A 22,466-nucleotide genomic window follows, 5' to 3' on the forward strand; every position below is an offset into this window, starting at 1 on the left:
TACAGCCACAGTTCATGGAAATTAACCATCTGAAAATAATTCGTATAGGTGTTAACACATACTCTGATGTCCTTTTACAAGCGCAAATAATATATTTTACTCTATTCTATTTAATTAAAGTGATTCAAGTGCGCCAATCGCGCTTACTGCCGCATTCATAATTCACGAATCCTATAGCCGTGATAGCCATACGAACGACAACGCACTCTGCCGGCGAGGCCCTGAGTTATTCGCCCTGGTCGCGGTTTGGAACCAAGCGCGGTGCGTAGCTATAATTATTGCTCCGTGCGTATTGTGTACACTGAAGTATTGTATTTCAAGTAATTTCAAGTTATTTTGCGCCAGCGTTCCATACGGATAGCATTTCGATGTATTTCGATTGGTTCAATCGCCCACGTTCTTTGTTCACGTGATCGTCACCAACTTCAGGCACAAAGCTACACGTGTTTAAACCTAACCTAATCTGTCTTGACGTAACCAAAAAAAGTGCTCATTGCTTGTTATTAGTCGTAAACGGTCGTTTGGTAGTAAAATAGAAGCCTTATGTCCGGAGTGGAGATGACGGATAATAACATGGCATCTGAAGGTCGAGGGAAGGGGATAAAGCGTAAGAAGAAAAAATCATTTATGCAAAACGCTCGTAAATACGGCAGAAAAGGAACTTACGGTCGGGGAAGTCACCTGGACGAGGAAACGTACAAGTACATGATACGCGTGCTAGAACTGGTAAGGGACAACGATTTTCCAAGTATCGAAGAGAAGCTCGTGTTCGTTAACAACGTCTATGAGGAAATGGTCGAGCATGAGGTGGACTATGCTAAAAATCAAATTGGCTCGAGAGTAATTGACTCGCTGATGAAACATGCAAGTCTCGAAGTTGTAACCAGGTTCGCGACCGCCTTCATGGAGGTTCTGAGGCCAATTTGCAGTGACAGATTTGCCAGTCATGTACTACAAAAAATCATGATTATATGCGCTGAGAGAGGAACGCGATCTCTGAATACCTCCACTATATCTAAAGATGACACGACCGTCGACGTCAAAGAAGAACAAGTGAAAATTTACAACGATTGGACTCTGAAGCTGAGTAAATACATCATGAACAACATGGAGGATTTTGTCTGGGACTCTTGTGCCAATCATATTATTCGAACAGTGATTGAGCTGCTTGGTGGACTTAACGTCGATTCTTCAGACAACGGAGAAAACAGGTCGAAGAAAAACGAACCTGTTGACTTGAGCAAACGCAAAATCGTGCCACAGGAGTACACTGATATACTCTTAGAAATTTGCAAAAGGCTTAGCTCCTGGCCACAGCTTCCTGAGTTTCCCCGGAACGAACTGACCTCAGGCTTACTGCAAGTATTGCTGTACTCCGTCAAAGATGTGGACAAACAGGCCAGCAAAGCTTTGACCAAGAAAGTGGTGTCGGACTGCTTCGACTCCCAAGACGAGACTCAAATATCTTCAGCTTTTAATTCTGAGAGTTCAATGAGGCTGCTCGAGGCATGCTTAGCAGTTGCCTCGCCAAAACTGTACACACAAATTTATGCAAAGTTCTTCATCAACAGAATCAACAGGTTGGCTCTGATGGTTGGGGCAAATTTTACCGTTCAAAGGCTATTTAATAATTGTCAGGTGAAAGAGGAACTGGAGACATTATTTGATGAAATATCACCTCATTTTGAAGCGATAATTGAGAAGGGGAACCTCGGTGTTATAGCAAGTGTCGCTGACACCTGTAGAAGGTTACAGGCGAGACAAGGTGCCTTTATCAGCGCAATGGCTACGGCTTTGCACTGCGAACAGCCAGCGGACAGACAGAATTCAATTGCACTGCTGGTGGCGCGAATGAAGCCTTTTGAGACCTTGGCAAGTGAGGATAAAGGAGGAGAGTACAGAGTCAATTTACATGGTAGTTTGATCCTGCAGGCAATGCTGCATTTCAACAAGCCGATCAAGATCGTGAATTCCTTACTTGAAGGGAACGGAATCGACCTGAGAATCTTGTTTGCTGATCCTAGAGGAAGTAGAGTAATGGATGCGTTTGCCGAGAGCAAATTCATTGGGGAAAAGAGTAGGGAGAAAATGGCCAGGAAGTTGGGCGGTAATTGGGTCCAGCTCGCTTGCTCTAAGCACGGCTCTAGGAGTTTGGAAAAAGTTTGGCAATGGTCTCAGATGAAACAAAAATTATGGATGATTGAGGAGCTCGCTTCTGTGGGAGCATCGCTTCTAGCTACAGAGGCTGGAAAAATTATATCCAGCAAGTTGAATGTTCCGCTCTTTGCCAGGAGTCGCAAAGACTGGAGCGACTCTCTTGGCAAGGAAGAAAAAACAAAGGCCTTGTTTGCTGATATAATAGGAGATCCTCCACCTGGCAAATAAATCGTCGATCGGTCGATGATTGCTTATAAGACTCTAGATTTGTGGATGATTATTTTCCTTGAAAAATACGAGCGGTAAAAGAATAATCGAATTTGCGATTATTGGACGAATTGGAATTATTAATAATAATTATTGATAATTCCGATTTATTTAGTTGTAATTATATGCATACGAAACGTCTTTTAGTTAGTAATTAGAATATATGATCAGATACATATAATGTAACGTTTTAGTGAGTATATGGTTGAATAAATATCGATTTATTTTCTAATATTTGTTCTTCAGGCTGAGGGGTGTGGCAAATTATTATTCATTCGCTGTGCCTGTTTAGTAGCGCGGGATTGAGTAAAGTTTTTTAAGTGACAAACTTATTAATTGGGAAAGAACTATGTTTCATTTATTCTGACGAATGTATTTAATTATTTCGTAAACACATTTTACGTATAATTATATACGTATACTACAAAGGATTGCTGGCGCAATCTAATTGTAAGTAGTAATATTCAAGGAGAAAATTTTCCAGTACTTTGTATAGTCTACGTTGAGCAAAGTTTCCTAGTATGTGCGAAATGCGGTTGAATAATGTATATGTACGTATGCATGTGTATGTGTATATATATATATATATATATATATGTATAAGTTATATATATATATAATATAGATTCATGATATAATATTATTTATTTATCTTTCTGACTAGACGACTTAAATAATATTTATATTATTCGTAACATATCAGTTTCTTTCCAGCATGTCCAACGTATATTTTCCCTAATGAAATTATAAAATCTGAGAATATAGAACCCTCAAACGTACAAATTCGTATAATTACCCAGATAATACAGTGTATCGTATGTATATAATTATCTATTTATAATCTACAAATTGACTAGTACGTGGATTCAATAGAAATTTTTTTATCATCAAATTCGTGATCTTACGTAACGTTAATATAAACAAGTAAACCACAGTTAGATTCGAGTGTTTTTTTTTTCGTTTTTCTTTTTACTTATTTTTCTAATTTTTATTTTCACTTTCTCTTCTACCTACTTAATATATTGTACGTATATATTTATATCTTGATTTAATTTTATTAATATGAAATTTAAAACATAATAGTATTGATAGCAGGAACGATCAGATATAAACAGACTAAATTATACCTATACACAATATTTATATTGGGATCCCGCAACTTCTACAGTGCATCGTATTGTTTACTCTATATTAAGAGGACGATAGAATTACTCTTTACCGATCGAGTAAAATTTCACTGTGTATATTTTGACTACCATCAAAGTCGTAAGGTACCACAGATGGCGCAATTCTAAATACAATAGTGAAGAAAAATGTGAAAATTTCTTTTGTTTTATGCAAGAATATCACAAAAGAATTTGCAACTAGTGGCTATTTAATTAGAAGAATAAATTATCTCGTATTATTGTTGCGTAAGCCATTTTTTGTTGGATATTTATGTTTGACATTGCATATAGAACTGTGCTAGCTATGACTTTCTCTGGTTAACGATAGATATGCTTTTAAAATATTCAAAATAAATAACATTACGCTCGGTCGATATAGACTGACTACGGCATCGTCCTCAACGTGACAAAATAAAAGTCCAAATAGTTCACACGGAGGTTTCTCTTCTCAAATGTGTCGATGAATGCTGTGTTATACACGTGTGGCATATTGTTCAGCTACGACAACATGTTGGATCCCAATAATAAAATGAAAAAGTTACCTCATTATTACCACAGATGGTTAACCAACCGATAACCTCATTTTTACATCGCACATTATCTCTCAAACGATCCCAATTAATCTTTTCCAGCATTCTTCATCAATTTCTCCCCCGACATCAACGACAACTAATTTTTTTCCGTCATATTTCTGCGAGCGCTACGTAACAAAGTGGCATATTTTCTGTTATTGCGTCATTTCCCCTTGCCAGTGTGACCAGACGCTGTACTGGCGGCAGCGGTTGTCGAAGACCCGGAAGTACCCACAACTGTTCCCGTACCACCGGAAGAGGCTGTCGGACTCCGGGAAGCGGATCTTGGAGCCGGTGGTGGAGGCAGAGGAGGTGGTGGTGGTGGCGTTGGTCGTCGCGGATTGCATGTTGCATGATGACCTCCGGCCTCCCAGTCCCGGTGCTGACAGAAGGGTCCGCAGTACCTGGCGATTCCGCATCCACCGCAGGTCTCCAACGCCTGTCTGCCGCAGTTCCAGCAACTCTGTCGAGAGAAAAAGGGACGTGATTGACAATGGTGCGAAAACGCAAGATGATCGAACCTCGCGATGACTATAACGACTTGCTGAGCTTACGGATCCGGCGACTGCTGGCTGCGGTTCCTTGATTTCCTCGTCTCTGGCTCCCCCGGTTAGCGCATTGCTCGCTGTCGTCGTGGTCGCGGTTGTCGTCGCGGTCGTCGTCGAGCAGGTCGTCGTGTCGACGACCCGGAGAAGCGGCCCGTGTGCCATTCCGTGACCGTGACCGTGACCTCCGTGGCTCCTTTGCATCGGTGGTTCGAAGAAGCGATGATGAACCCGAAGACGCTCGGCTGCCCTCGTCTCCGCAGCAGCAGCCGCAATCGCTCTCTGAACTTCGGCAACGGCTGCTCGCTTAGCTTCGAGCATCGCCTCCTCTGCAGGATCAAAGTTAAAATGCTTGGAATTGACGTGACCTTTGGTTGAAGAGGCTCGAGGTCAGTCAGAGACTGCGCCGCTCGAATTGGCACAGAGTCCCGCATAAAAACTATAGCAAAAAAGAAAGTATCACGATTTGAATTTTACAGCTGAAATTTCGACCGAATTATATCTTTTTGTACAACCTGAACGGCCGTCTGCTTTCGGGCCTGGGAATGTAAGGCGGCACAAAGCCACCTTTTCATACACTTGTTGTACAAGTTCTTCATTGTACCAGGACCTTGATGGCTTCCTGTATTGCGATTTTGTTATCTCACCGGCCCCCAGGAGGTTTTTTCTATACGACAACGCCGGCACTTGAAGACTCTCGAGTCGCGATTAAAGACATTGACTAGCGTTGATGCTCGAGAGGCGAGTACTCGTAATAAGAGGATAAAAAGATCCCCACAACACACTCAAACCTGAATCACACAACGCTCACCAGCTCTCCGTTGGACTTCCGCTACTCTATCCTCCGTAGCTCGAATAGTTTGGGCGACGATCTCCCCCGATATGCGTTTCAAACTGTTGTCCCGGTCGTTTCCACCGCATTCCGACTGCGAGCTGGTATTTATAGCCGGTCCGTTGTTCTGCGAATTGCTACCGGAAGTGGTCACCGTCGTCACCGGTGTCGCGGGACTAGGACATCCCCGTCGCTGGAGGATGGCAAGGGCTCGCTTAGTCTTCTCGACCATGCCGAGGATGCAGTTCAGCATAACGTGGATGTTCTTCCACTCATCGTCAAGGGCGGTTGCTGCAGCGGGGCAGGATCCGTTTGGCAGACCGGAAACTCCCTGGGAATTACCGCTGACGGCCCACTGCTGTTGATGAACGAGGTGAGGCGCTGATGAGATAGTCGACGATGCCGCCAAATGATTTATTTGCACGAGTGAAGGCGGCATCGAGGACTGCTGATGGCCCTGCAGCGAGCCTCCGCTATTACCCGGGATCTGAAGAGGATGGTACCAGCAGTAAGCGTCTACTTGCTGTTGCTGCTGTTGCTGTTGCTGCTGCTGTCGTTGGTGGTGGAGTGGATGGTGACTGGACCACGGGTTCATTGGCCGCTTACCGTAAAGAGGACCGTCGTCGAATAGAGGTCCTCCACCGTTTTCGTAGTACCTATAACGCAGAACAAGAGAAATAGAGAGACTGATATAAATATCGATCGCTATCAGCTCATTCAGTTCAGACGACCTAATCGGTTTTCGGAGTTGAATTGAAAAAGGTCAACGAACGTAGCACACAATGGCAAAGTGGGATGTGTAAACTATCAATTATGACACTGCGCTTCTCCACTTCATACACCATTTATGTTTACGTCTCAATTGAAGGCTCCACGAGGTAGATCATTTTGGTATCCACGTGTAATTCGAAAAATATTGAACGGATGATTGCTGTTGCGACGTATGCGTTTAAATTAAAATAGGTAGGTTCGTAAGACCAATTTAATCATGAAAATTATCGTAAGCATGTATAATTAGCCTTTTCGTAAACCCAAGGCCTAACATAGTCATATAAACCTTCCACTTTCGCACCGTAGAATCGCACATTTGGCGACCACATAGTTGATCATAAACTCAATCTTTCCCAATCACTTTATTACACTTCGTACGTGGCTTTCGAGTATTTCCCTAGCTATGGCTTCTATCACATTCTACCATTACCATAAAAACTATCCTCTACCTATCTCTCCTCCGAATCCAAAAATTATAACCAACTAATAATCGCCCCTAACATCGCTGATACATTTTCCTGACCAATCAAACTTGTTAAACAATTCAAACGATGTACTAACAAACACCTACTCTTGGAAAAAATTCCTTTTCGCTTTTCCTATCAAACAACCCAAATGTCCAAAAAACATATCTTTAGTCTAACACGATCTTCTCGGTGGTATACACTAGTAGCATCGTCCCGAAACTAAAATTAAACATCTTCTTTAAAACTGGTTGCTTTATGATGATTAGACTGTGCACTGTCATTTGGTCGATCCTTCACCGTTTTCTATTTTTATATAAATAAGATAAAGTGGAGTCTAGACTCCTCAATTTGTGATATACCGTGAAACTTAAAAAAAAAAATTTGATCTGATGGTGGATGGAGAACCACACTACATTCCACAATTAATGGTTCCCAGAATTGTTTTCGTCAAACCGGGTGCTGGTGTGATACCAATCACGTGAAATTCTTTTTCCCTGACGCATAATTCCAAGAGTTGCTTTGTGAGTCCAAATTCCAATGTGATATTACACAGGAATATAAACACAAAACTATCTCGAAACCAATATGTAAAACAAAACTGTAACTCTGCCACCAAGTCGATTAATACTAAAATATATTTTTATAAATAGTATATTCTGTGAGTTAATTAATTATCTAGCCCGCAAAGCAGCTATAATACTTTAATTAGAATTGTAGGAGTTCACGTTGTACAAGACACAATTTCAATCTTTGTGACGCGGACGTGTGAACAATTGCCAGTGTTACATACTGTTGATTAAATTCTAAACTATAGCTGCAGCTTATTGAATTACACCTCTAAAGAGTAATTTTCGCTAATTACGTATTCCCGAACCGTGATGAATATTACGAAAATCCGATAATTATACGCTCGTGATGTAAATTTGTAGCGTTGAACGTTTTCATCGTTTTTTACCTGCATGAAACGCATGTCGTCAAGCAGGTCATCCATGCTTCTGGCACGTGTCAATAAAATTTTCTCTGTCAATACGTATCGTGTTGCACGTTCGTCGGCATATTAGTTGAAAATGTAATGCGAGTAAGAACGGAAAAAAGAAAAAAATCAATGTAACTGTTGCAAATGACGTACAAACTTTGTTTCCAGCGTGTCGTAAACAGTCAGTAATTCTCTATAAGCCGTTGAACCTGGACAAGGTGCGCTTAATACCGAATATCATCATAATATTTCAACATTAACGCATACTAACGTTAATTGGAAAGACGGGCTCGTTAGCCATTGCTAACATGACGGTTCCATGCCTGTTGGAGGAGAATTAATGTGGTAGGTGAGATTTTCAAAGGCGAAGAGGTGGAGGTAAGGAATAGCTCGAGGCGCAGGGGATTCCAGGGGTGCGATCCAGGGCGTACGAGAACGTATAGAAACGTCAACGTCAGGCGCATGGAAACGGCAGCCACTCGAATTTCTCCCCTGGCTCTCAGCCCCTCACCCTCGACCCGTGCAGGACTCATGGACCATGCCGCGGTATTGCCTCAGTCCACATATATCTCAATCTAAGCAAATAAACACGTATTTATAAATACGTACACGCACATCCATGGGATTTCACTCTAATTCTACTTTGGCCGAATTTTTTAACCCGATAATTACTATCGTCAAACAGGAATTGAAATAACACGATTTTGGTGTAAACTCGAAGCCTCGAAGGGACGACGAGCATCGATTAAATTTTTTCTACGCCGGAAACCTTGCCCGATTTAGTTATTCCCAGCAACCCAACTTGAGGTGTGGGAAAACTCGCGGGTCTCTTAAGGCGTTTGATGAGGAGCTGTAAGATGTTCCCCGAAATTGTGGGTTGATCAAACGTTGAGTAGAGAGCGGCTGGAACAAAGGTTGGTCTTGGAATTCGCCGTGAATAATAATTATCAAGTAGTCGAAGACAAACGGAGCCTCACGTCGAAAGCAAACGGTACTGGAGACCACATGTCAAGGTCAGAGGGGACGATTCCCCTCCCTGTAACACGAGGTTTCTGATGTATGTGTACCCGCCTCGATGAAATTGGTTAATACCGACTACGGTAGATTTTGAAAGAGGGAACAGACGGGGGACACAACTTTTCACTGTATACGAGTGGCTAGTCCGATCTTGATGCGCTACAAACTGTCCATTCGGTTGCGTTTCGTGTTCAGAAAACACTATTAAATAAAATTTTTCCTTTTCAAAATGATGCTCTTTAAATAACATGATAACTACCGAATCGATCATATACAAAATCTCATGGTCGTAGGAGAATCTCCATCACAGACCTCGTGAAAATGTGCCTATCCATTAAAAATCCAACTTTTCATTTTTCTCTGTAAAAAGAGCAGCGAGAAGATGAAATTGGATAAAGATTAGAAACACGATTGATACATTCGATCTACTTTTATTGCATTATAAACACTTACGGTGTGTCGGATGCTCGACGTTTCAAAGAATGCGATGATGGCGGTGGCGGCGGACCAGGATAATGGTGGATGCTCGTTGCACCAGAGTGTTGATTACCGCCATGGAGTACGGGAGCTTGTCCAGCACCCGTGCTGCTCCCGGAGTTATTGGGGTTGCTGGAATTTGCGGCACCGGTCGAGGCGATGTTGTACGTAGGAAAGAGGCAGCCTGAACCGGCGCTATTTCGTTCTCCAAAGACCTCGCCAGCCTCTCCGGGACTGAAACCTGCCGCCTCCAGAACCGCTGCCTCGTTTGAGCGCAGGTACTGCACAGACGTCTATAATCAAGCATGTACTTTACTTGTTCTTGCGTTTAAGTTTTTTTTTTTATTATTTTTTTTTTAATTTCGCAACTTTCCATATTTACTGCTGTTCAGTAATTAGCTGTTAACAGTGTTACACAGCTTGCCATAAGGGCGTTATTAACAACCAGCCAACTTTTCTTTACTAAATTAGAATGTGACGTTTAGATTTTGTTCCGGCAAAAATAAAATGTGTATGTATTATATATATACATACATGTACATATGTATTCGGGTGGTTCGTATTTTGGACATGTCGGAATTTCTTCGCGCTCAACCTTCAAAAGTAATCAACATGTATAGAATGAAATGTGGTTAAATCCACAAATTTTTACGACAACTCTGATACGCCTCGCCGATCAGTCGAATTTTATATGGAAAAACGCATGCATTTGACATTTTTTTCTAAGTAAACTGTTTATCACTTTAAAACTATATATTACAAGAAAATTTCTTGTGGTTATTTTGTAGGAAATTTGACGCTCTACAAAAAAGATCTCTTGTAAAATCGCTGATCAGGTGATAAATATTAGATTTACGAGAGTTTTACAAGAGACCTTTTTCGTAGAGCATTAAATTTCCTACGATATAGATTCTAGATTTTTGTTATAATATACCGTGTTAAAGTAATAAACAGTTTTCTCAAATAAATTTCAAATGCACGTGTCGTTTCATATAAAAATTCGATTGCTTGGCGGGACGTGTTAAAAGTTATCGAAAAATTCGGTGATTTATCCAGATTTCTTTCTCTAACATGATTACCTCTTAGGGGATGAGCGCGAAGAAATTCCGACAAAACCAAAATCAGAAACACCCTGATATGCACATGTAGATACCTGTACTCTCCTAATTTGAAACTATTCAAGGGGGGGATGTTTGCAGGTAATCCGTTGGAGGGAGGGGAGAATATCTTGGTTTAATTGATCCGGCAGAGTTCAGATGTTGTGGGCCTTCTGACCGCGTTATTATATAACAACGTAGCGAAGTAGGCAGAAGGCAGAGGACGGAGTATAAAAGCGGTAGGTATTCTATAGATTTTGCCAGCTTAGAATTCGAACTTTAATAATAAACGTGGCGTGACAGCTGCAGTTGGAAAGCCGGCGTCGAGGGTCGGAGGGTGTCGCAGGTGCGTTGCCCGTAGACTGATAAATTAAATCGATGCTTTCATTTGCTATACTGTCTTCGCGGCTCACCGAAGGACAATAATAATTATGCCAACCGATTCCGTCAGTTTCAATTCCTCACCGTGTAGCTCGAAAATCCGCAGCTCGCAATTCTCCGCAACTGATTTATCGCCGTATTCATATTTCTAAAAATCTCTTTTTCTCCGAATGGAAAATTCCCTCATTCCGTATTTCGCGATTCACATCCGGGTCGAATAACTCAAAGTATGATCATTTGAACTTGAAGAATATGAAAAACGGGAATAAATTCCCCATTCTTTTCGCTTTACTATATAATTCAACGTCTGCAGATCTGGTTAATTATTTCACGTAATTATTCTTCTTTTTTATTTTTTAATGAGATTGTGTTGTACCCATCTAATCGGCGGCACAGCGAGTCGCACAAGACCGATTGTGACTCGGAATTGGTTCTGTTGAAGAAAAATAAGTATTCCGCGTTATGCAACAGCAGTAACAGCCGCGGGAGCAGCAGCTAATAACGGACTCGGAGTGGAGAGAGAAGGAGAAAGAGAGAGAGAGAGAGATAGAGAGAGAGAAAACGTGGCTCGGATATGTCGAGGAGCCAGGAGAAACGTAAATAAGAAAGTAGTAATAAGAGTAAAGCGCGCAATTTCCAATCAGTTGGCTTTGTAATATTCAAGTTGGCTTCTTTATTGCCTTTGCGTTCCTCTCTTTAGCGTTTTCCGCCTCTCTCTTTTACCTCCCCCCATTCTCTCTCTCTCTCTTTCTTTCTCTTTCTCTTTCTCTCAACACAACCCCGTCTTTGCCATTCTGCGACATCCGGTCGACCCACCCCCTCCCCCCCGACTCTCTTTCTATGCTTATACTTCTTATTATTGCAGGTTCGCGCCTACCCGGGGGTGTAATTTATCGACCCTAATTTAATATCAGAACCCCCCCCCTCTCGCCCCTCCTCGCCCCCGCCAACCCTGCCGCCGCTCCTCGGTACCGATTTGCAATTAATAATTTCTGACCAATACCTGCGGCTGATACTTTTACTTAATTTTCCCAACCTTCAAGGGGCGCGTCTAATTCAGCTGGCTTTCGCTGCGAAAACTGAGAAAACAGTTGTTGTTATATTGTAGCTAAATATACACCTATGAGACTGTGCAGATATAATTTTGTAATTGAAAAATAGTTGAGAATCGTAGAATTTTATTTTTTTATTTTCTTATCCTGACCTCATTTCTGGTCGCGACGTCAGTGAAATTAAATTACGTATTATACATTACTTGCTTAATAAGCTCGTGGAAAACATTTGTTTCGTTATTAATCGAACGCATCCGTGGTGCTACAATATATTTTCAAATACTCGGAATTATCGGGTGGATTCGACGTGTCTATTGCGATTTGCATATCTTGAAAAGCCGAGGTTTTTTAATTATTTTTCAAATTGAAAGATACGACTTAATGCACGGGGTGCGAAAGCTGGTGCTTCTGTTGCTGCTAATGCTGCTGCTGCTGCTGCTGCCTGCAGAGTCTGGCTAATGTAAATGCGCGTTATTAATTTGCAATTCGTTATCTACCCCCTTCTTCGTGACGGGTAAAGTGGGGGGGTATGAGAGGGTGGCGTAAGAAGACGAAGAAGAAGCGGTGACAGCTGCCTGCGCTTGGCCGTAAGATTTTAAATTTATATTTTCTGCAAAACTCAACTGCCTTTTATTATTTTTCTTACGTCTCTGTAACCTTTTTGTTTTTACCTATCTTTTCCATTCGCATGTATTATACACCGCATTGTTGTCTTTGGCTCGTTTACTCTTACACCTATGTGTATACATACGAAATTATTCCGACTGACTCGCGATGCGAGTGACGAACGCGATTTTTTTTTTCCCGGGGGAAAGCTGCAACTCAACATACGCCGCACCGGGTGTTCATTTTGCCACGGGAACATAGCGAGACTTCTGTCTAGAATTGAGCGAGAAACGACTGCTGGATAGCGGATATCGCAAAACGCCCTGAGCCTCTGTCATAGGCATGGCGGAGGGAAGGGTGGCCTGGGAAATTAAAACAAACCATCAGCCTGCAGCTAACCTGCTCTGTTGATTTTACTTCGCAAAGTCTGATGTGGATGGTTTTAGTATAACATCATGTCCGTCTGTGTACAACTTCAACGCACCGGGGCGAATCCTGCGACGCGTTTTCTTGTCATTATGCACACATACCTATAATGTCATTGTCGTAACTGACTCCTAGTTGGCGACTCGTGTTTCAAGTTTCCGTGCTCCAATTAAGACTTTGCTCAACGTTCTTGAAAATTGACGAACATTGATCATCCGGGATTTCATTGGGTAATACGTCGACCAGAAAAAGACGAAGGAAAAAAAGGAGAAGCTTCACACACGACAAAGCTCACTTTTCTGCAGATGACGGTTGAAAAAGAACTCGACTCTCCATCTCGAGTGAAATTGCGTGGACATGGTGGATCGCTCCACAATACATATGGAGAAATTTGCGTGACGCATGGTGGTGGCCGATACTGGGTAAGTGAAAGAATTGGATGTACCCAGATGCGGAGGTTGCTTGGATCTGGTGTAATGTCGAACGAATAGCCCTTTCAAAGACGCATCGAGACGCTTTATTTCACATGTACAATATCGGAGGTTCGCAGGGCTCTCGGAATCCGGAACGAACATCGGTTGACGCGTGTTGGTAGATAGGTCGGTGGAAGCTATCGAGGAAGGGGGAGTCCACGGGCAAGATTTGTATTCAGAGAGGCGACGTGGTCCAACTGTTTCGACTGCCGTCCGGTTGCCGGAATCCGGAGTTTGAATATAGGTTTCCGTGTCCACTTCGAACTCACTCAGGTAACTTTCTCCGAAATGATTTATCTTCGTTTCTTGATACTTTATCAGAATATTTCCTTACGGCTATGAGATCATGGTTTGTTTGAACGATAACTCGGCGGAATTCCGCTCATAGATTCTTTCCGCGTACGCATAAAATTACCGATACCTCTTCATCGGTTCGTTCGATGATAACCCCCAGTTTTCGACCTTCCGACCGTCTTCGAAGACCGGCGTATAGGCGATGTCCACGTACCGACGTCAACGCAACGAATTACGTGTAGGATCATACACTCCACTTAAATGCGGTAGGTGTGGAAGGTAGTGTCATCGAGCAGGGTTGTTGGGACAGTGAGGGATAGAAGGTGCACGGACAAATGCGTCGTGGGAAAAGGAGCACCCCGTGCCTTCCCCGAGGGGCAAAGACCTACAATCGGCTTCAAAATAAACGTTTCACCACAATGCATGCGGCTGATGCACCTGATGCCACTGCCGCAAGGAGAACGGTCCCTTCGCTCTATAATGTGATACATCTAGGTGTATACCTGGTGTGTGTGTGTGTGTGTGTGTGTGTCTGTTTAACAAGAAGAGTATCAGACCTCCGAATCACGGATTCTGCTGAAATTCTTTGCTCCAAAACATGGACCTTCTGATGTGTCGTTTCATACGTTGCGTTGAGCCGTTTTTCACTCCCATTAAAATTGCTTACAGTAGAAATGTAGTGAGCGGAATATCCTAATAAAAGAAATGTTCTGTTTATTTTTCATTGTCTTCTTTGGAAGTTTCGATCACAGGTTATCGTAGATTCAAGTGTAAGCGGATGTATGATTATTTCAGAACCATAGTAAAGTCTAAACTGCAAATTTCCGACAATCTTGTGTATTCATGTATGTATCATAAAATCGAGCAAAGGACGGCCCAATGGATGGAACGACATATCAGAGGCTCCATATTTTCGATCAAAGAAACACCCCTAGAAGTTTCAGCAGAATCTGTTATTCGGATGTCTGATACCCTCCCTGTAAGTCGAAACAACTGATTACAATACGAGGCCGCCCTGCGTTGGGAATAAAATTTAAACGTTGCCTTTTCGGGTACTGGGAGACTTTATGAATTGCTGGCTTTAAAGGTTGGGTACTGGAATCTATCGCAGTTTTTGGAAACTTCATTGTTTCAGTCATTTCTTGGCCAAAAATGGTGTAATTGAATATTTTGAATGGAATTGTTTGCAGCTCATTCGTAGCTGCAATGGCTTTCGAACTTAGCGATTGAAGACTAGCAAGCTCGTGAATTTGTTTCAAACCTCATTGCAGTCGTGAAGGACAACTATAGGTAAGTGAAACTAGATATCGGTGCGTATATGACAAAGGAATGAATTGCGATTTTTGGAATGGTCTCTATAACTTACCTGGTTGTTGGCTCTAGCGGCGTTAGTCAGGTCCCTCTGAAGCGAAGGCAGAGTGTGCTTGAGATAAGGAAGGACGAATCCTCTGAGGGGAAAATTCGTGGCATCCTGAAGAGCCCCGTGAAATTCTTCAGCCGTCATGGATCCGCTCTATATCAACGATAAGAAAAGAAAAATCAAAACACAGCAACCCCTAACTCCACATTGATTACACAGGTCTGCAATTAAAAAACTGCACAGGTTTTTTTATACCGTTTTTTGTAGATTTTCACTGACTGAAACCGGGAAAAATATTCAAAAAATTCCATAACTTCAGGTTTTTTCTTCAACTCGTGTTTGTAGTTTCATTTAGAGTGAAACTCCTGTTTAACTTAAAATCCGATATCCTATTCTAGATTTAAAAAATCCTATGCAAAAGTGGTTTCTTACTTGTATTTAATATGCATTAGAGTGAGACTCAAAAATAAATACAAGCAGGGAAAGAGAAAATGGAAAGCGGAAGAGTGTTTGGGGATGTACCAAAGAGAAGAAGAAAAGGTTTCATAGGTGAAACGAATCAACACACAATTAAATGCATCTCATAAAGAAATTGTTTGTTCAATTTTATAAGAAATATTGTTTAGTTCATTGTAATAAAATAGTGTTTTTTTTTTAATTATTGTTATGCTTTTTATTATGCAAACGCTTTGTATCTTGCAAGAATGCCGTCATGGACGGAAATGAAAGTCATTTTTGAATTCAGCACACTCGAAAATAAAATATTCACCATAAACATCCCATGCAGCTGCAAAAAAAATTTTTTTTTTGCAGACCTGCGTCATATCTCCACATCATTATCAATCTGATCGATTCCAAACTCACCAGAACGCTGAGAACCAGACTACGGACAGTGTCTCCGGTTTCCGGTGAAATGTCGCTCGCAAATTGGACTAGCGTCCCCAGAAGCCTTTTGAGCTTGGCGTGCGGCACACGCGATACGGAACCCCCGGGTGGACCGATGCCATTGCTAATCGCACCTGGAGACACTTCCTCGTGGACGACATTCACGGTCAGAAGCCTGCCGACTATGGACTCTCCGTTCTCCAGCTTCGTCGTCTGCGGTAGAGGACTATCGCTTTCCGGCGACCTGGAACCTCCGGTTCTGCACGCTTCATGCGTCCCTGACGATCTTGTGATACTCGAAGACTGCGTCGACGCCCTTTGCGAACCCGGTGACGTTGCTCTTGTCTCCGTCGTTGCGGAAGCTGGTGCTTCCTCCAAAACCCGTTCCTTTGACGGTTGGCTGCCACCTGCAGGTTTGACGTAGAAACTAAGAATTACAGCGATTGACGGATTCAGGTTCAAAGTCCTTACAACTTTTTAAAGATCGAATTACAAATTGAAGTTCATATCCATCGGCAAAGCAATTGAAGGTCGATTTAAAACATAACGTCAGTGACGATGGGTACTGCGATAATTATCTATTCACAGTGCAGTGAGTAACTTTGGAATTATTGGTTCAATAATCCATATCGGATTCGAGAGCCGTTTGAACTCTCGAGAGATGGAAAATTTTGTAAAATTCATCTTTAGACATCCGAAGAAGAAGGTATCCCAAAAAAGTGTGTAAAACACCGAAACCTGATCAATTCCAAGTCACAGTGAACTTGAAACGTCCGAAGGTATTTCAACATCTGCAAAGCATCGAAGCAGGAAAGAGTAACGAGCCGAGTGAGGCATTATCATCACAAGGTGACATATTGTCGAACCGAATGGTGACGAACGGGGTAGTTTGTCAGGTTGCGGAAGTGAGCGGAAGAGACGCGCGGCAGGCAGTCCTCGGTTACGGGATAGGAATTCGCTTGATGCACACACATCCCCACGATGTGCATTAATACACGCGACGCCTCTGCCTGTACACAAAACCAACACGCATCCACGCCGCGCACGTGCGTGCGCATACATAAACATATATGTAGAGTGGATAACATGCAATTACTGGTCGCGTCAGCAGCTCTGGCTCGCAGGGTGTTGTAGGTACCTACCTATCGCGCAGGCTGGAGAGATCCGTCCTGCATGCCTGGACGGTTGTGCGAGAGCCACGAGGTTCCTGCGTCGCGACGCAACACGACGGACAACAAAGTTGTCGCTGTTATACCCTCCCCCCCACACCTCGCACCATTATAACCGAGGCCCGGCGATCACTGGTTCTCTCATTTTTTCTAGCCGTTGTCCAACGCACTCCGCAGTGGTTTCTACAAACCTGTTTTACCGACGAATCAATTTTCTACCCACATTATATTAGGGATCAATAATTTCTAACACACACGCCACGTACTCGGGGACATTTCACATGCTGTTTATGGTGTGAAAAATGACCGTCAGAAACACCCGGGAACCCGGTCATTAAGCACGATCGTACGTCAGTGGTGGATTTTTTAAATTTCGGTGGAAAATATAGACTGAAATTGACGACGCGGCGATTATGCATCTCGAATTTGAAATTTGGTATATTGAATTCGGAGTGGGATGAAGAATATAATTGAAAAGGTGGGGGGTAAAGGCTTGATGTTGTCAGTCCAGATCTGGAGCAACGGTTTGTCACCCGTTGACTACGTCGTCATCGGATGGTTGAATCCGGATTTACGAAAGGATTAACCAATCGCAACAGTGACATTACACAATAATTCGCCAATGCGATTGTCGCTGCAGGACTTTGAATACCAGATTTCATGTACAATGAAGACGTAGTTCCAAATTTTTTATGAAAAACACGTGACACCGTTCGATCATTTCCCGATACCATGAATCACATCGAACGCAGGACGAGATCGAACTGAAACCTGTAATCGCGATTTCGAAGATGTGTAATACATGTCGTAGCTCTGGTCCGGAAGGGTGGGAAATAAAGAAAGAAAGAAGAAAAAGGAGGATAATCGGTGAAAAAGCAAAACATCTGCATCGAGATCCCAGGCTAATGGCGTTATGGTCAAAGTCCCTGACACCAATGCTATGTGATCGTGTACAAAGAGCCTCTGCACATACATTATATTTATCGAATAGCCGCGTGCGGTTCGGTTGCTCCGAGGTGGTTGTTTTAAACGGCTGTTGGGGTTTGGGGAGGTTGGCACGGGTTTTACACGGAAGATAAACGATCGACGTAAACAAATCAAACGGGTGACGTATTTCCGTGAATTTCCGCATTGAAACCGCGTTCACCACGGCGGTGAATGGCTATTCGGTACACGCCTGCAGGTCCGATGCACGTTCCGAGTGATTGCCCCCCCCCCCCCCCCTCCCCGCCTGTACCCCATGCCCCTGCCGTTCTCTCCTCTCAAAATCCAGCAAACCAGTTCATATATACCTACTCGAATACCGAACACCTATCTCCCCCGACCTTTCTCTCGCCGACACCCGCCCCCTCGGATCGCCCGGACACCCGTGGACAGCATAAATTCGATCGCGAGCCGAACAGAAGTGAGCACTGGGACCCGCGGCGGGAAGGAGGGGGATTTATTAAACGAATGTGCCTGACAGCTCCTCCGGCGGGTGTGGACGAGGTTCGCACCCTGCTCTCTTCCTCGTAACCGGCTGTTCGCCGTTACCGGAAATCCTGTGCAATAAGAGATTGGAAGCCCGAAGAAGCGCCGTCGCATGGATGATTCTTCGCTCTTTGATGCATCTCATAGAATGCTGTCACCAGTTTTTGGGCGATACTAACTGAAGCGTCCTCCGCGCGACGGACACGGGCTAGTTAAGAGTGAAAGAGGTGGATATCGGCCGCGGTTTCGTGGCTAATAAATCAGACCCTCGTCAACGCCTCGGCTCAACGATCTCGACGGTTCACCGCGACACGGGCGATACCATTCATCCGGTCGCGTGGCGCCCATTCGCCCGTATAACGTTGACAATGTCCTTCCGAAATCCGTCGACGAGACATTCCAGCTTCGTTTACTCACCTCCATGATTTGCGCGATATTTCTCTTTCGCATGTATTTTTATTTTTTTTCATTTCATTCAACCGAAGTGTCTCTGTGCAAGCACCGATGTCAGTCAACACCGGACAGTCGCGGTCTTGAAATGTTGCAGTACAACTGGACGTGTTTCGTTTTTTCAACCACCTGTTAAACGGCCTCTCCTTAACGTTTCCCTGATTCCTCCTGAATGGTGACTCCTACGCGGTATCGGGATCCAAACTACTCGCGTAAGACATGAGAGAGGCACCCTGGTAGGTATTCGTCGTGCCACAACCACCTGACGGTAGTCTCCGGCTGGTAATTACCTTGCCTCATACCCACCTGAATCCTCGAGCGAAACTGCTTTGTAACTAACTCTAGCAGCCCGGCCTCGACTCGAGCACAATCGTGTGGTCCCTGCTTCGAGCTACGCTTCTGGTATAACGCAAACGTTTTCACGGTATCGGTATGCACGCCCCATTTCACATTTGTATCCGTATGTATACGGCTACTCTCGCCCCAGGTGAACCCAAACTTGAACAATTCCTCGCTTATATTGCAGCGGATACCCCGAAGACGGATTTCCGGTCATTCCTCACTGTCGGAATGCCATTTCCCCTCCCCCTCCGCGGTAGCTGATTGTAAAAAGGATTCTCCACGGATCAAGCAGAATGTACGTTTTTCTTCGGTTATAATATACGATAACTTATATCTGAGCCCATGGATTTTCGGTACTTCGGAAAAATCGTATACCGGAGAAGACGATTTGCCAGGTGTCCAAACCTTGATAGACCAGGAAATATGAAAATCGTATAGGCTCGGGGTCTTTAAGAGTCATGTAATGGGACTCCAAATCCATTTTCATGAATACTGAAACTAAGTCTTGACTAATTTCTAAGTTCGTATATATCTTCACCCTGTATTGTTGAATTCGGTATCATGGTGAGACATGAAAACTGATGTACGAACACCGGTTCAACTTTCATCGAGTGTTTATTATCGTTGGATTCACTCTTTCACGAAAGTTGGTTACCATCGTTTTTGAATAAACGACAGCTTCGATCAGACGTCAATCATTCTCGCTAGAGAATTGCTTTACGAATCTTTTAGCGATGCTGTGAGTCTGAAGTGCAAATACCGACTTGGCGAATCGACAATCCCGGACCTGCACTGGTGTGTGTGTTCGTACGTTTTGAACATAGGCGCATCTATGTGGTCTTGAGCTAATCACATCGAGCTACTGCTGTTACCCCTTCGGCCAGCTGTTACCCTCCTCACCGGTTCTCAACTTGGACCTGCTACTACCTCCAAAATATTTTCCCGCACCCTCTTTTTCGACCCGTGCCATTTAACCCCATTTAAGCGTTCCGACGCTGATCGCAGAGTTGCACGGTGAAATTTGAGTCCATTTTTTGTCGTTCCGGTTCAATTAATTATTTTCCCACGGTCGTACAATTCTCGGATATTTATATGTATAGGTATAATAGAATGAACGGTAAAAGACTCATATTTTTAGCTTTTCGTCAGGCTTTCGAGTATTCTATAGCTAATATAATAATGCTAATTAATGCGATTGGTTTAAATTTCATTACTGTAGGGGGGTGTTTAAACGGTTATGAATTCCGGCGTGTGGCTTTACGAGGTCATGCTTCTATAACCTTTAGTAATACCTGCGAGGTAATGGTCGGAACTGCTAACAGTCCAATATAAATGTGAAAAATCTCCTGTCACCGAGAGCTGAAATATTCAGGGAATTAGGCATGAGACGACATCTGGTGCCACCGTCTCCCACACTTCGCACGCACCCTCGACCCTGCATTTCGCGTCCTTTTCGTATAACTTCGCTTTGCCGAACGAGCCACACTTCACTTCTAATTTCACGAACGGTATGCCCATCGAGCATTTTCCATACGTCGAACAAATGGAAACTTTGACGAAATTAATCGATTTGCAATATCTCTATACAGGTACCTATATAAGATGGACTGCAGCCAGGGTGCAAAATTGTATCATATGTGTACATTACGAGGTAAGTGGACCAATTATTGACCCTTTTATTTTCCAAAATTATAAATTTATGACGAAAATCGATGACTAAGACCAACTGCTAGAATTAAAGATCAAACAGATACAACCAAAAAACGGACAGGGCCAGTAACTGGTACACTTACCTTGGGAACGTTGAACGAACAGTGGTTAAACTTGAATGGTAAAACAAAGAAGCCTTTGACTCTTGCTCAATTAGTGTACGAGGAAATTGAACTGTGAACGTTTGATTTCCGGGGTTACTTGAGCATGTAGTGGGGTAATATATCGGGGTCGTGTAAAAGACAATGGGAGGAAAGGGTGCAGGCTATAACCTTTCGAAGTTTATGGAGTAAATAGAGATTCGAACACTAAATGAATAACTTACGGGTTTTCTCCTCAAGTTCGACCGGCTGGTAAAGTACATAATATATACCTATAACTATGTGGTATGGTATACATGGACGAGCCGCTAATTACTCGCGCCTTTATCTCAAAGTTAGAAAGGCATCGTTGTCAGGGGGTAATAGGTATAAGGGGCTTAAGTTAGCCGCCTGCAATTATCCCTATTGTCTTCGGGAAGAAAATCGGCCCTTTCACCCGCACATCGCTTTTCACCCCCACACTTGGGCAGAGAAACGCCGCATACGTCTATTAAACCGAGGCCTGCATCGGCTGTGGGAAATATATTTGTCTGGAGGAGCTATCATCGTTCGAGGTGCAGGAACCTTTCGCCCGCATCCGCGGTCTCCGGGGGTCGGTTGCCTTTCCGTTTGGCCCATTATACAGGCTCGAATATCCACACCTAAATCCGTTTCTAAGTGTAGGTGAATATTCGGGTTCAACAAGGGGCACTCCACTTTTAGAGGTCGACGGACATTGATCAATTTAAGCGTTTTTTTTCCCTTTAATTGCCGCATGAACAAACGTTTGAAATTCTTTTTACATCCGGTCGAAAACTGGACAAGTTGTGCTGAGAAATATTGAGAACACTTGTAAGTTTTACGTGACAATGAATGTTATTAATTATTCTGGGAAAATTAACCGTCTCATATGAAAAATTGACGAGGCTTTTTAATGTCTTCGACCGGAGTTGGGTATTTCAATCTTGAAGCGGGAATGACAAAGCTGTGCATTGTTTCGAACATATAAGTAACAAAGAATTTCTAGTTCACCGTCAGATCGTGGAGGATCGAATTAGGAATGTTCAGGCCCAATATAATTGAACTTAGAATTTACCAAGATTAAATCTCAATTGGACATTCTTCTGGCCCACCAAGACCTGCGGGATTCTGAAAAACGTTGATACCTGTATCTGGAAGACTTCGAAGGTGGTTCCCTTGAGGTCCTTCGTTATAGTCTTTCGAGTATAATAATTGAGAGTCGCTGACGGTAAGTAAGTAAGGTGGGACTCAGCTGTCGTCTTCTAATTGCCGGGACAATGCAACAGATGGCTTTGATCGCGCCGCCCTGAAGGGGGGGATGCGATGGCGGGGGGTGGGGGTTGGGGGTGAAGCTCTCCCCTTCGCTGCTCAAACTTTGCCACCCGCAGCCATCAGCGCAGCCA

At 43.4% G+C, this 22,466-nt stretch overlaps 2 protein-coding genes across 3 annotated transcripts in view; one reads left to right on the forward strand and one right to left on the reverse strand.

Moving 5' to 3' along the window:
• Positions 1-240: 240 nt before the first annotated feature.
• LOC124301202 (nucleolar protein 9) lies at positions 241-2,658 on the forward strand. Its single transcript, XM_046755983.1, has one exon. The coding sequence runs from the start codon at positions 544-546 to the stop codon at positions 2,383-2,385; it is 1,842 nt and encodes a 613-aa protein (XP_046611939.1). The 5' UTR covers positions 241-543; the 3' UTR covers positions 2,386-2,658.
• Positions 2,659-2,790: 132 nt separating this feature from the next.
• The window catches only part of LOC124301198 (protein CBFA2T3), a 50,363-nt gene continuing 30,687 nt past the window's right edge, over positions 2,791-22,466 (reverse strand). For both annotated transcript variants that reach the window (XM_046755973.1, XM_046755972.1), the window contains 6 exons: positions 15,801-16,228; positions 14,943-15,089; positions 9,224-9,540; positions 5,519-6,195; positions 4,717-5,036; positions 2,791-4,625 (listed from right to left, as the gene is read on the reverse strand). In XM_046755973.1, coding sequence (XP_046611929.1) covers positions 4,326-4,625; positions 4,717-5,036; positions 5,519-6,195; positions 9,224-9,540; positions 14,943-15,089; positions 15,801-16,228 — 2,189 coding nt within the window. In that variant the 3' untranslated portion in view covers positions 2,791-4,325. The remainder of the gene's footprint in view (positions 4,626-4,716; positions 5,037-5,518; positions 6,196-9,223; positions 9,541-14,942; positions 15,090-15,800; positions 16,229-22,466) is intronic.

The sequence above is a fragment of the Neodiprion virginianus genome, chromosome 3 (assembly GCF_021901495.1).
Source record: "Neodiprion virginianus isolate iyNeoVirg1 chromosome 3, iyNeoVirg1.1, whole genome shotgun sequence".
Lineage (NCBI taxonomy): Eukaryota > Metazoa > Arthropoda > Insecta > Hymenoptera > Diprionidae > Neodiprion > Neodiprion virginianus.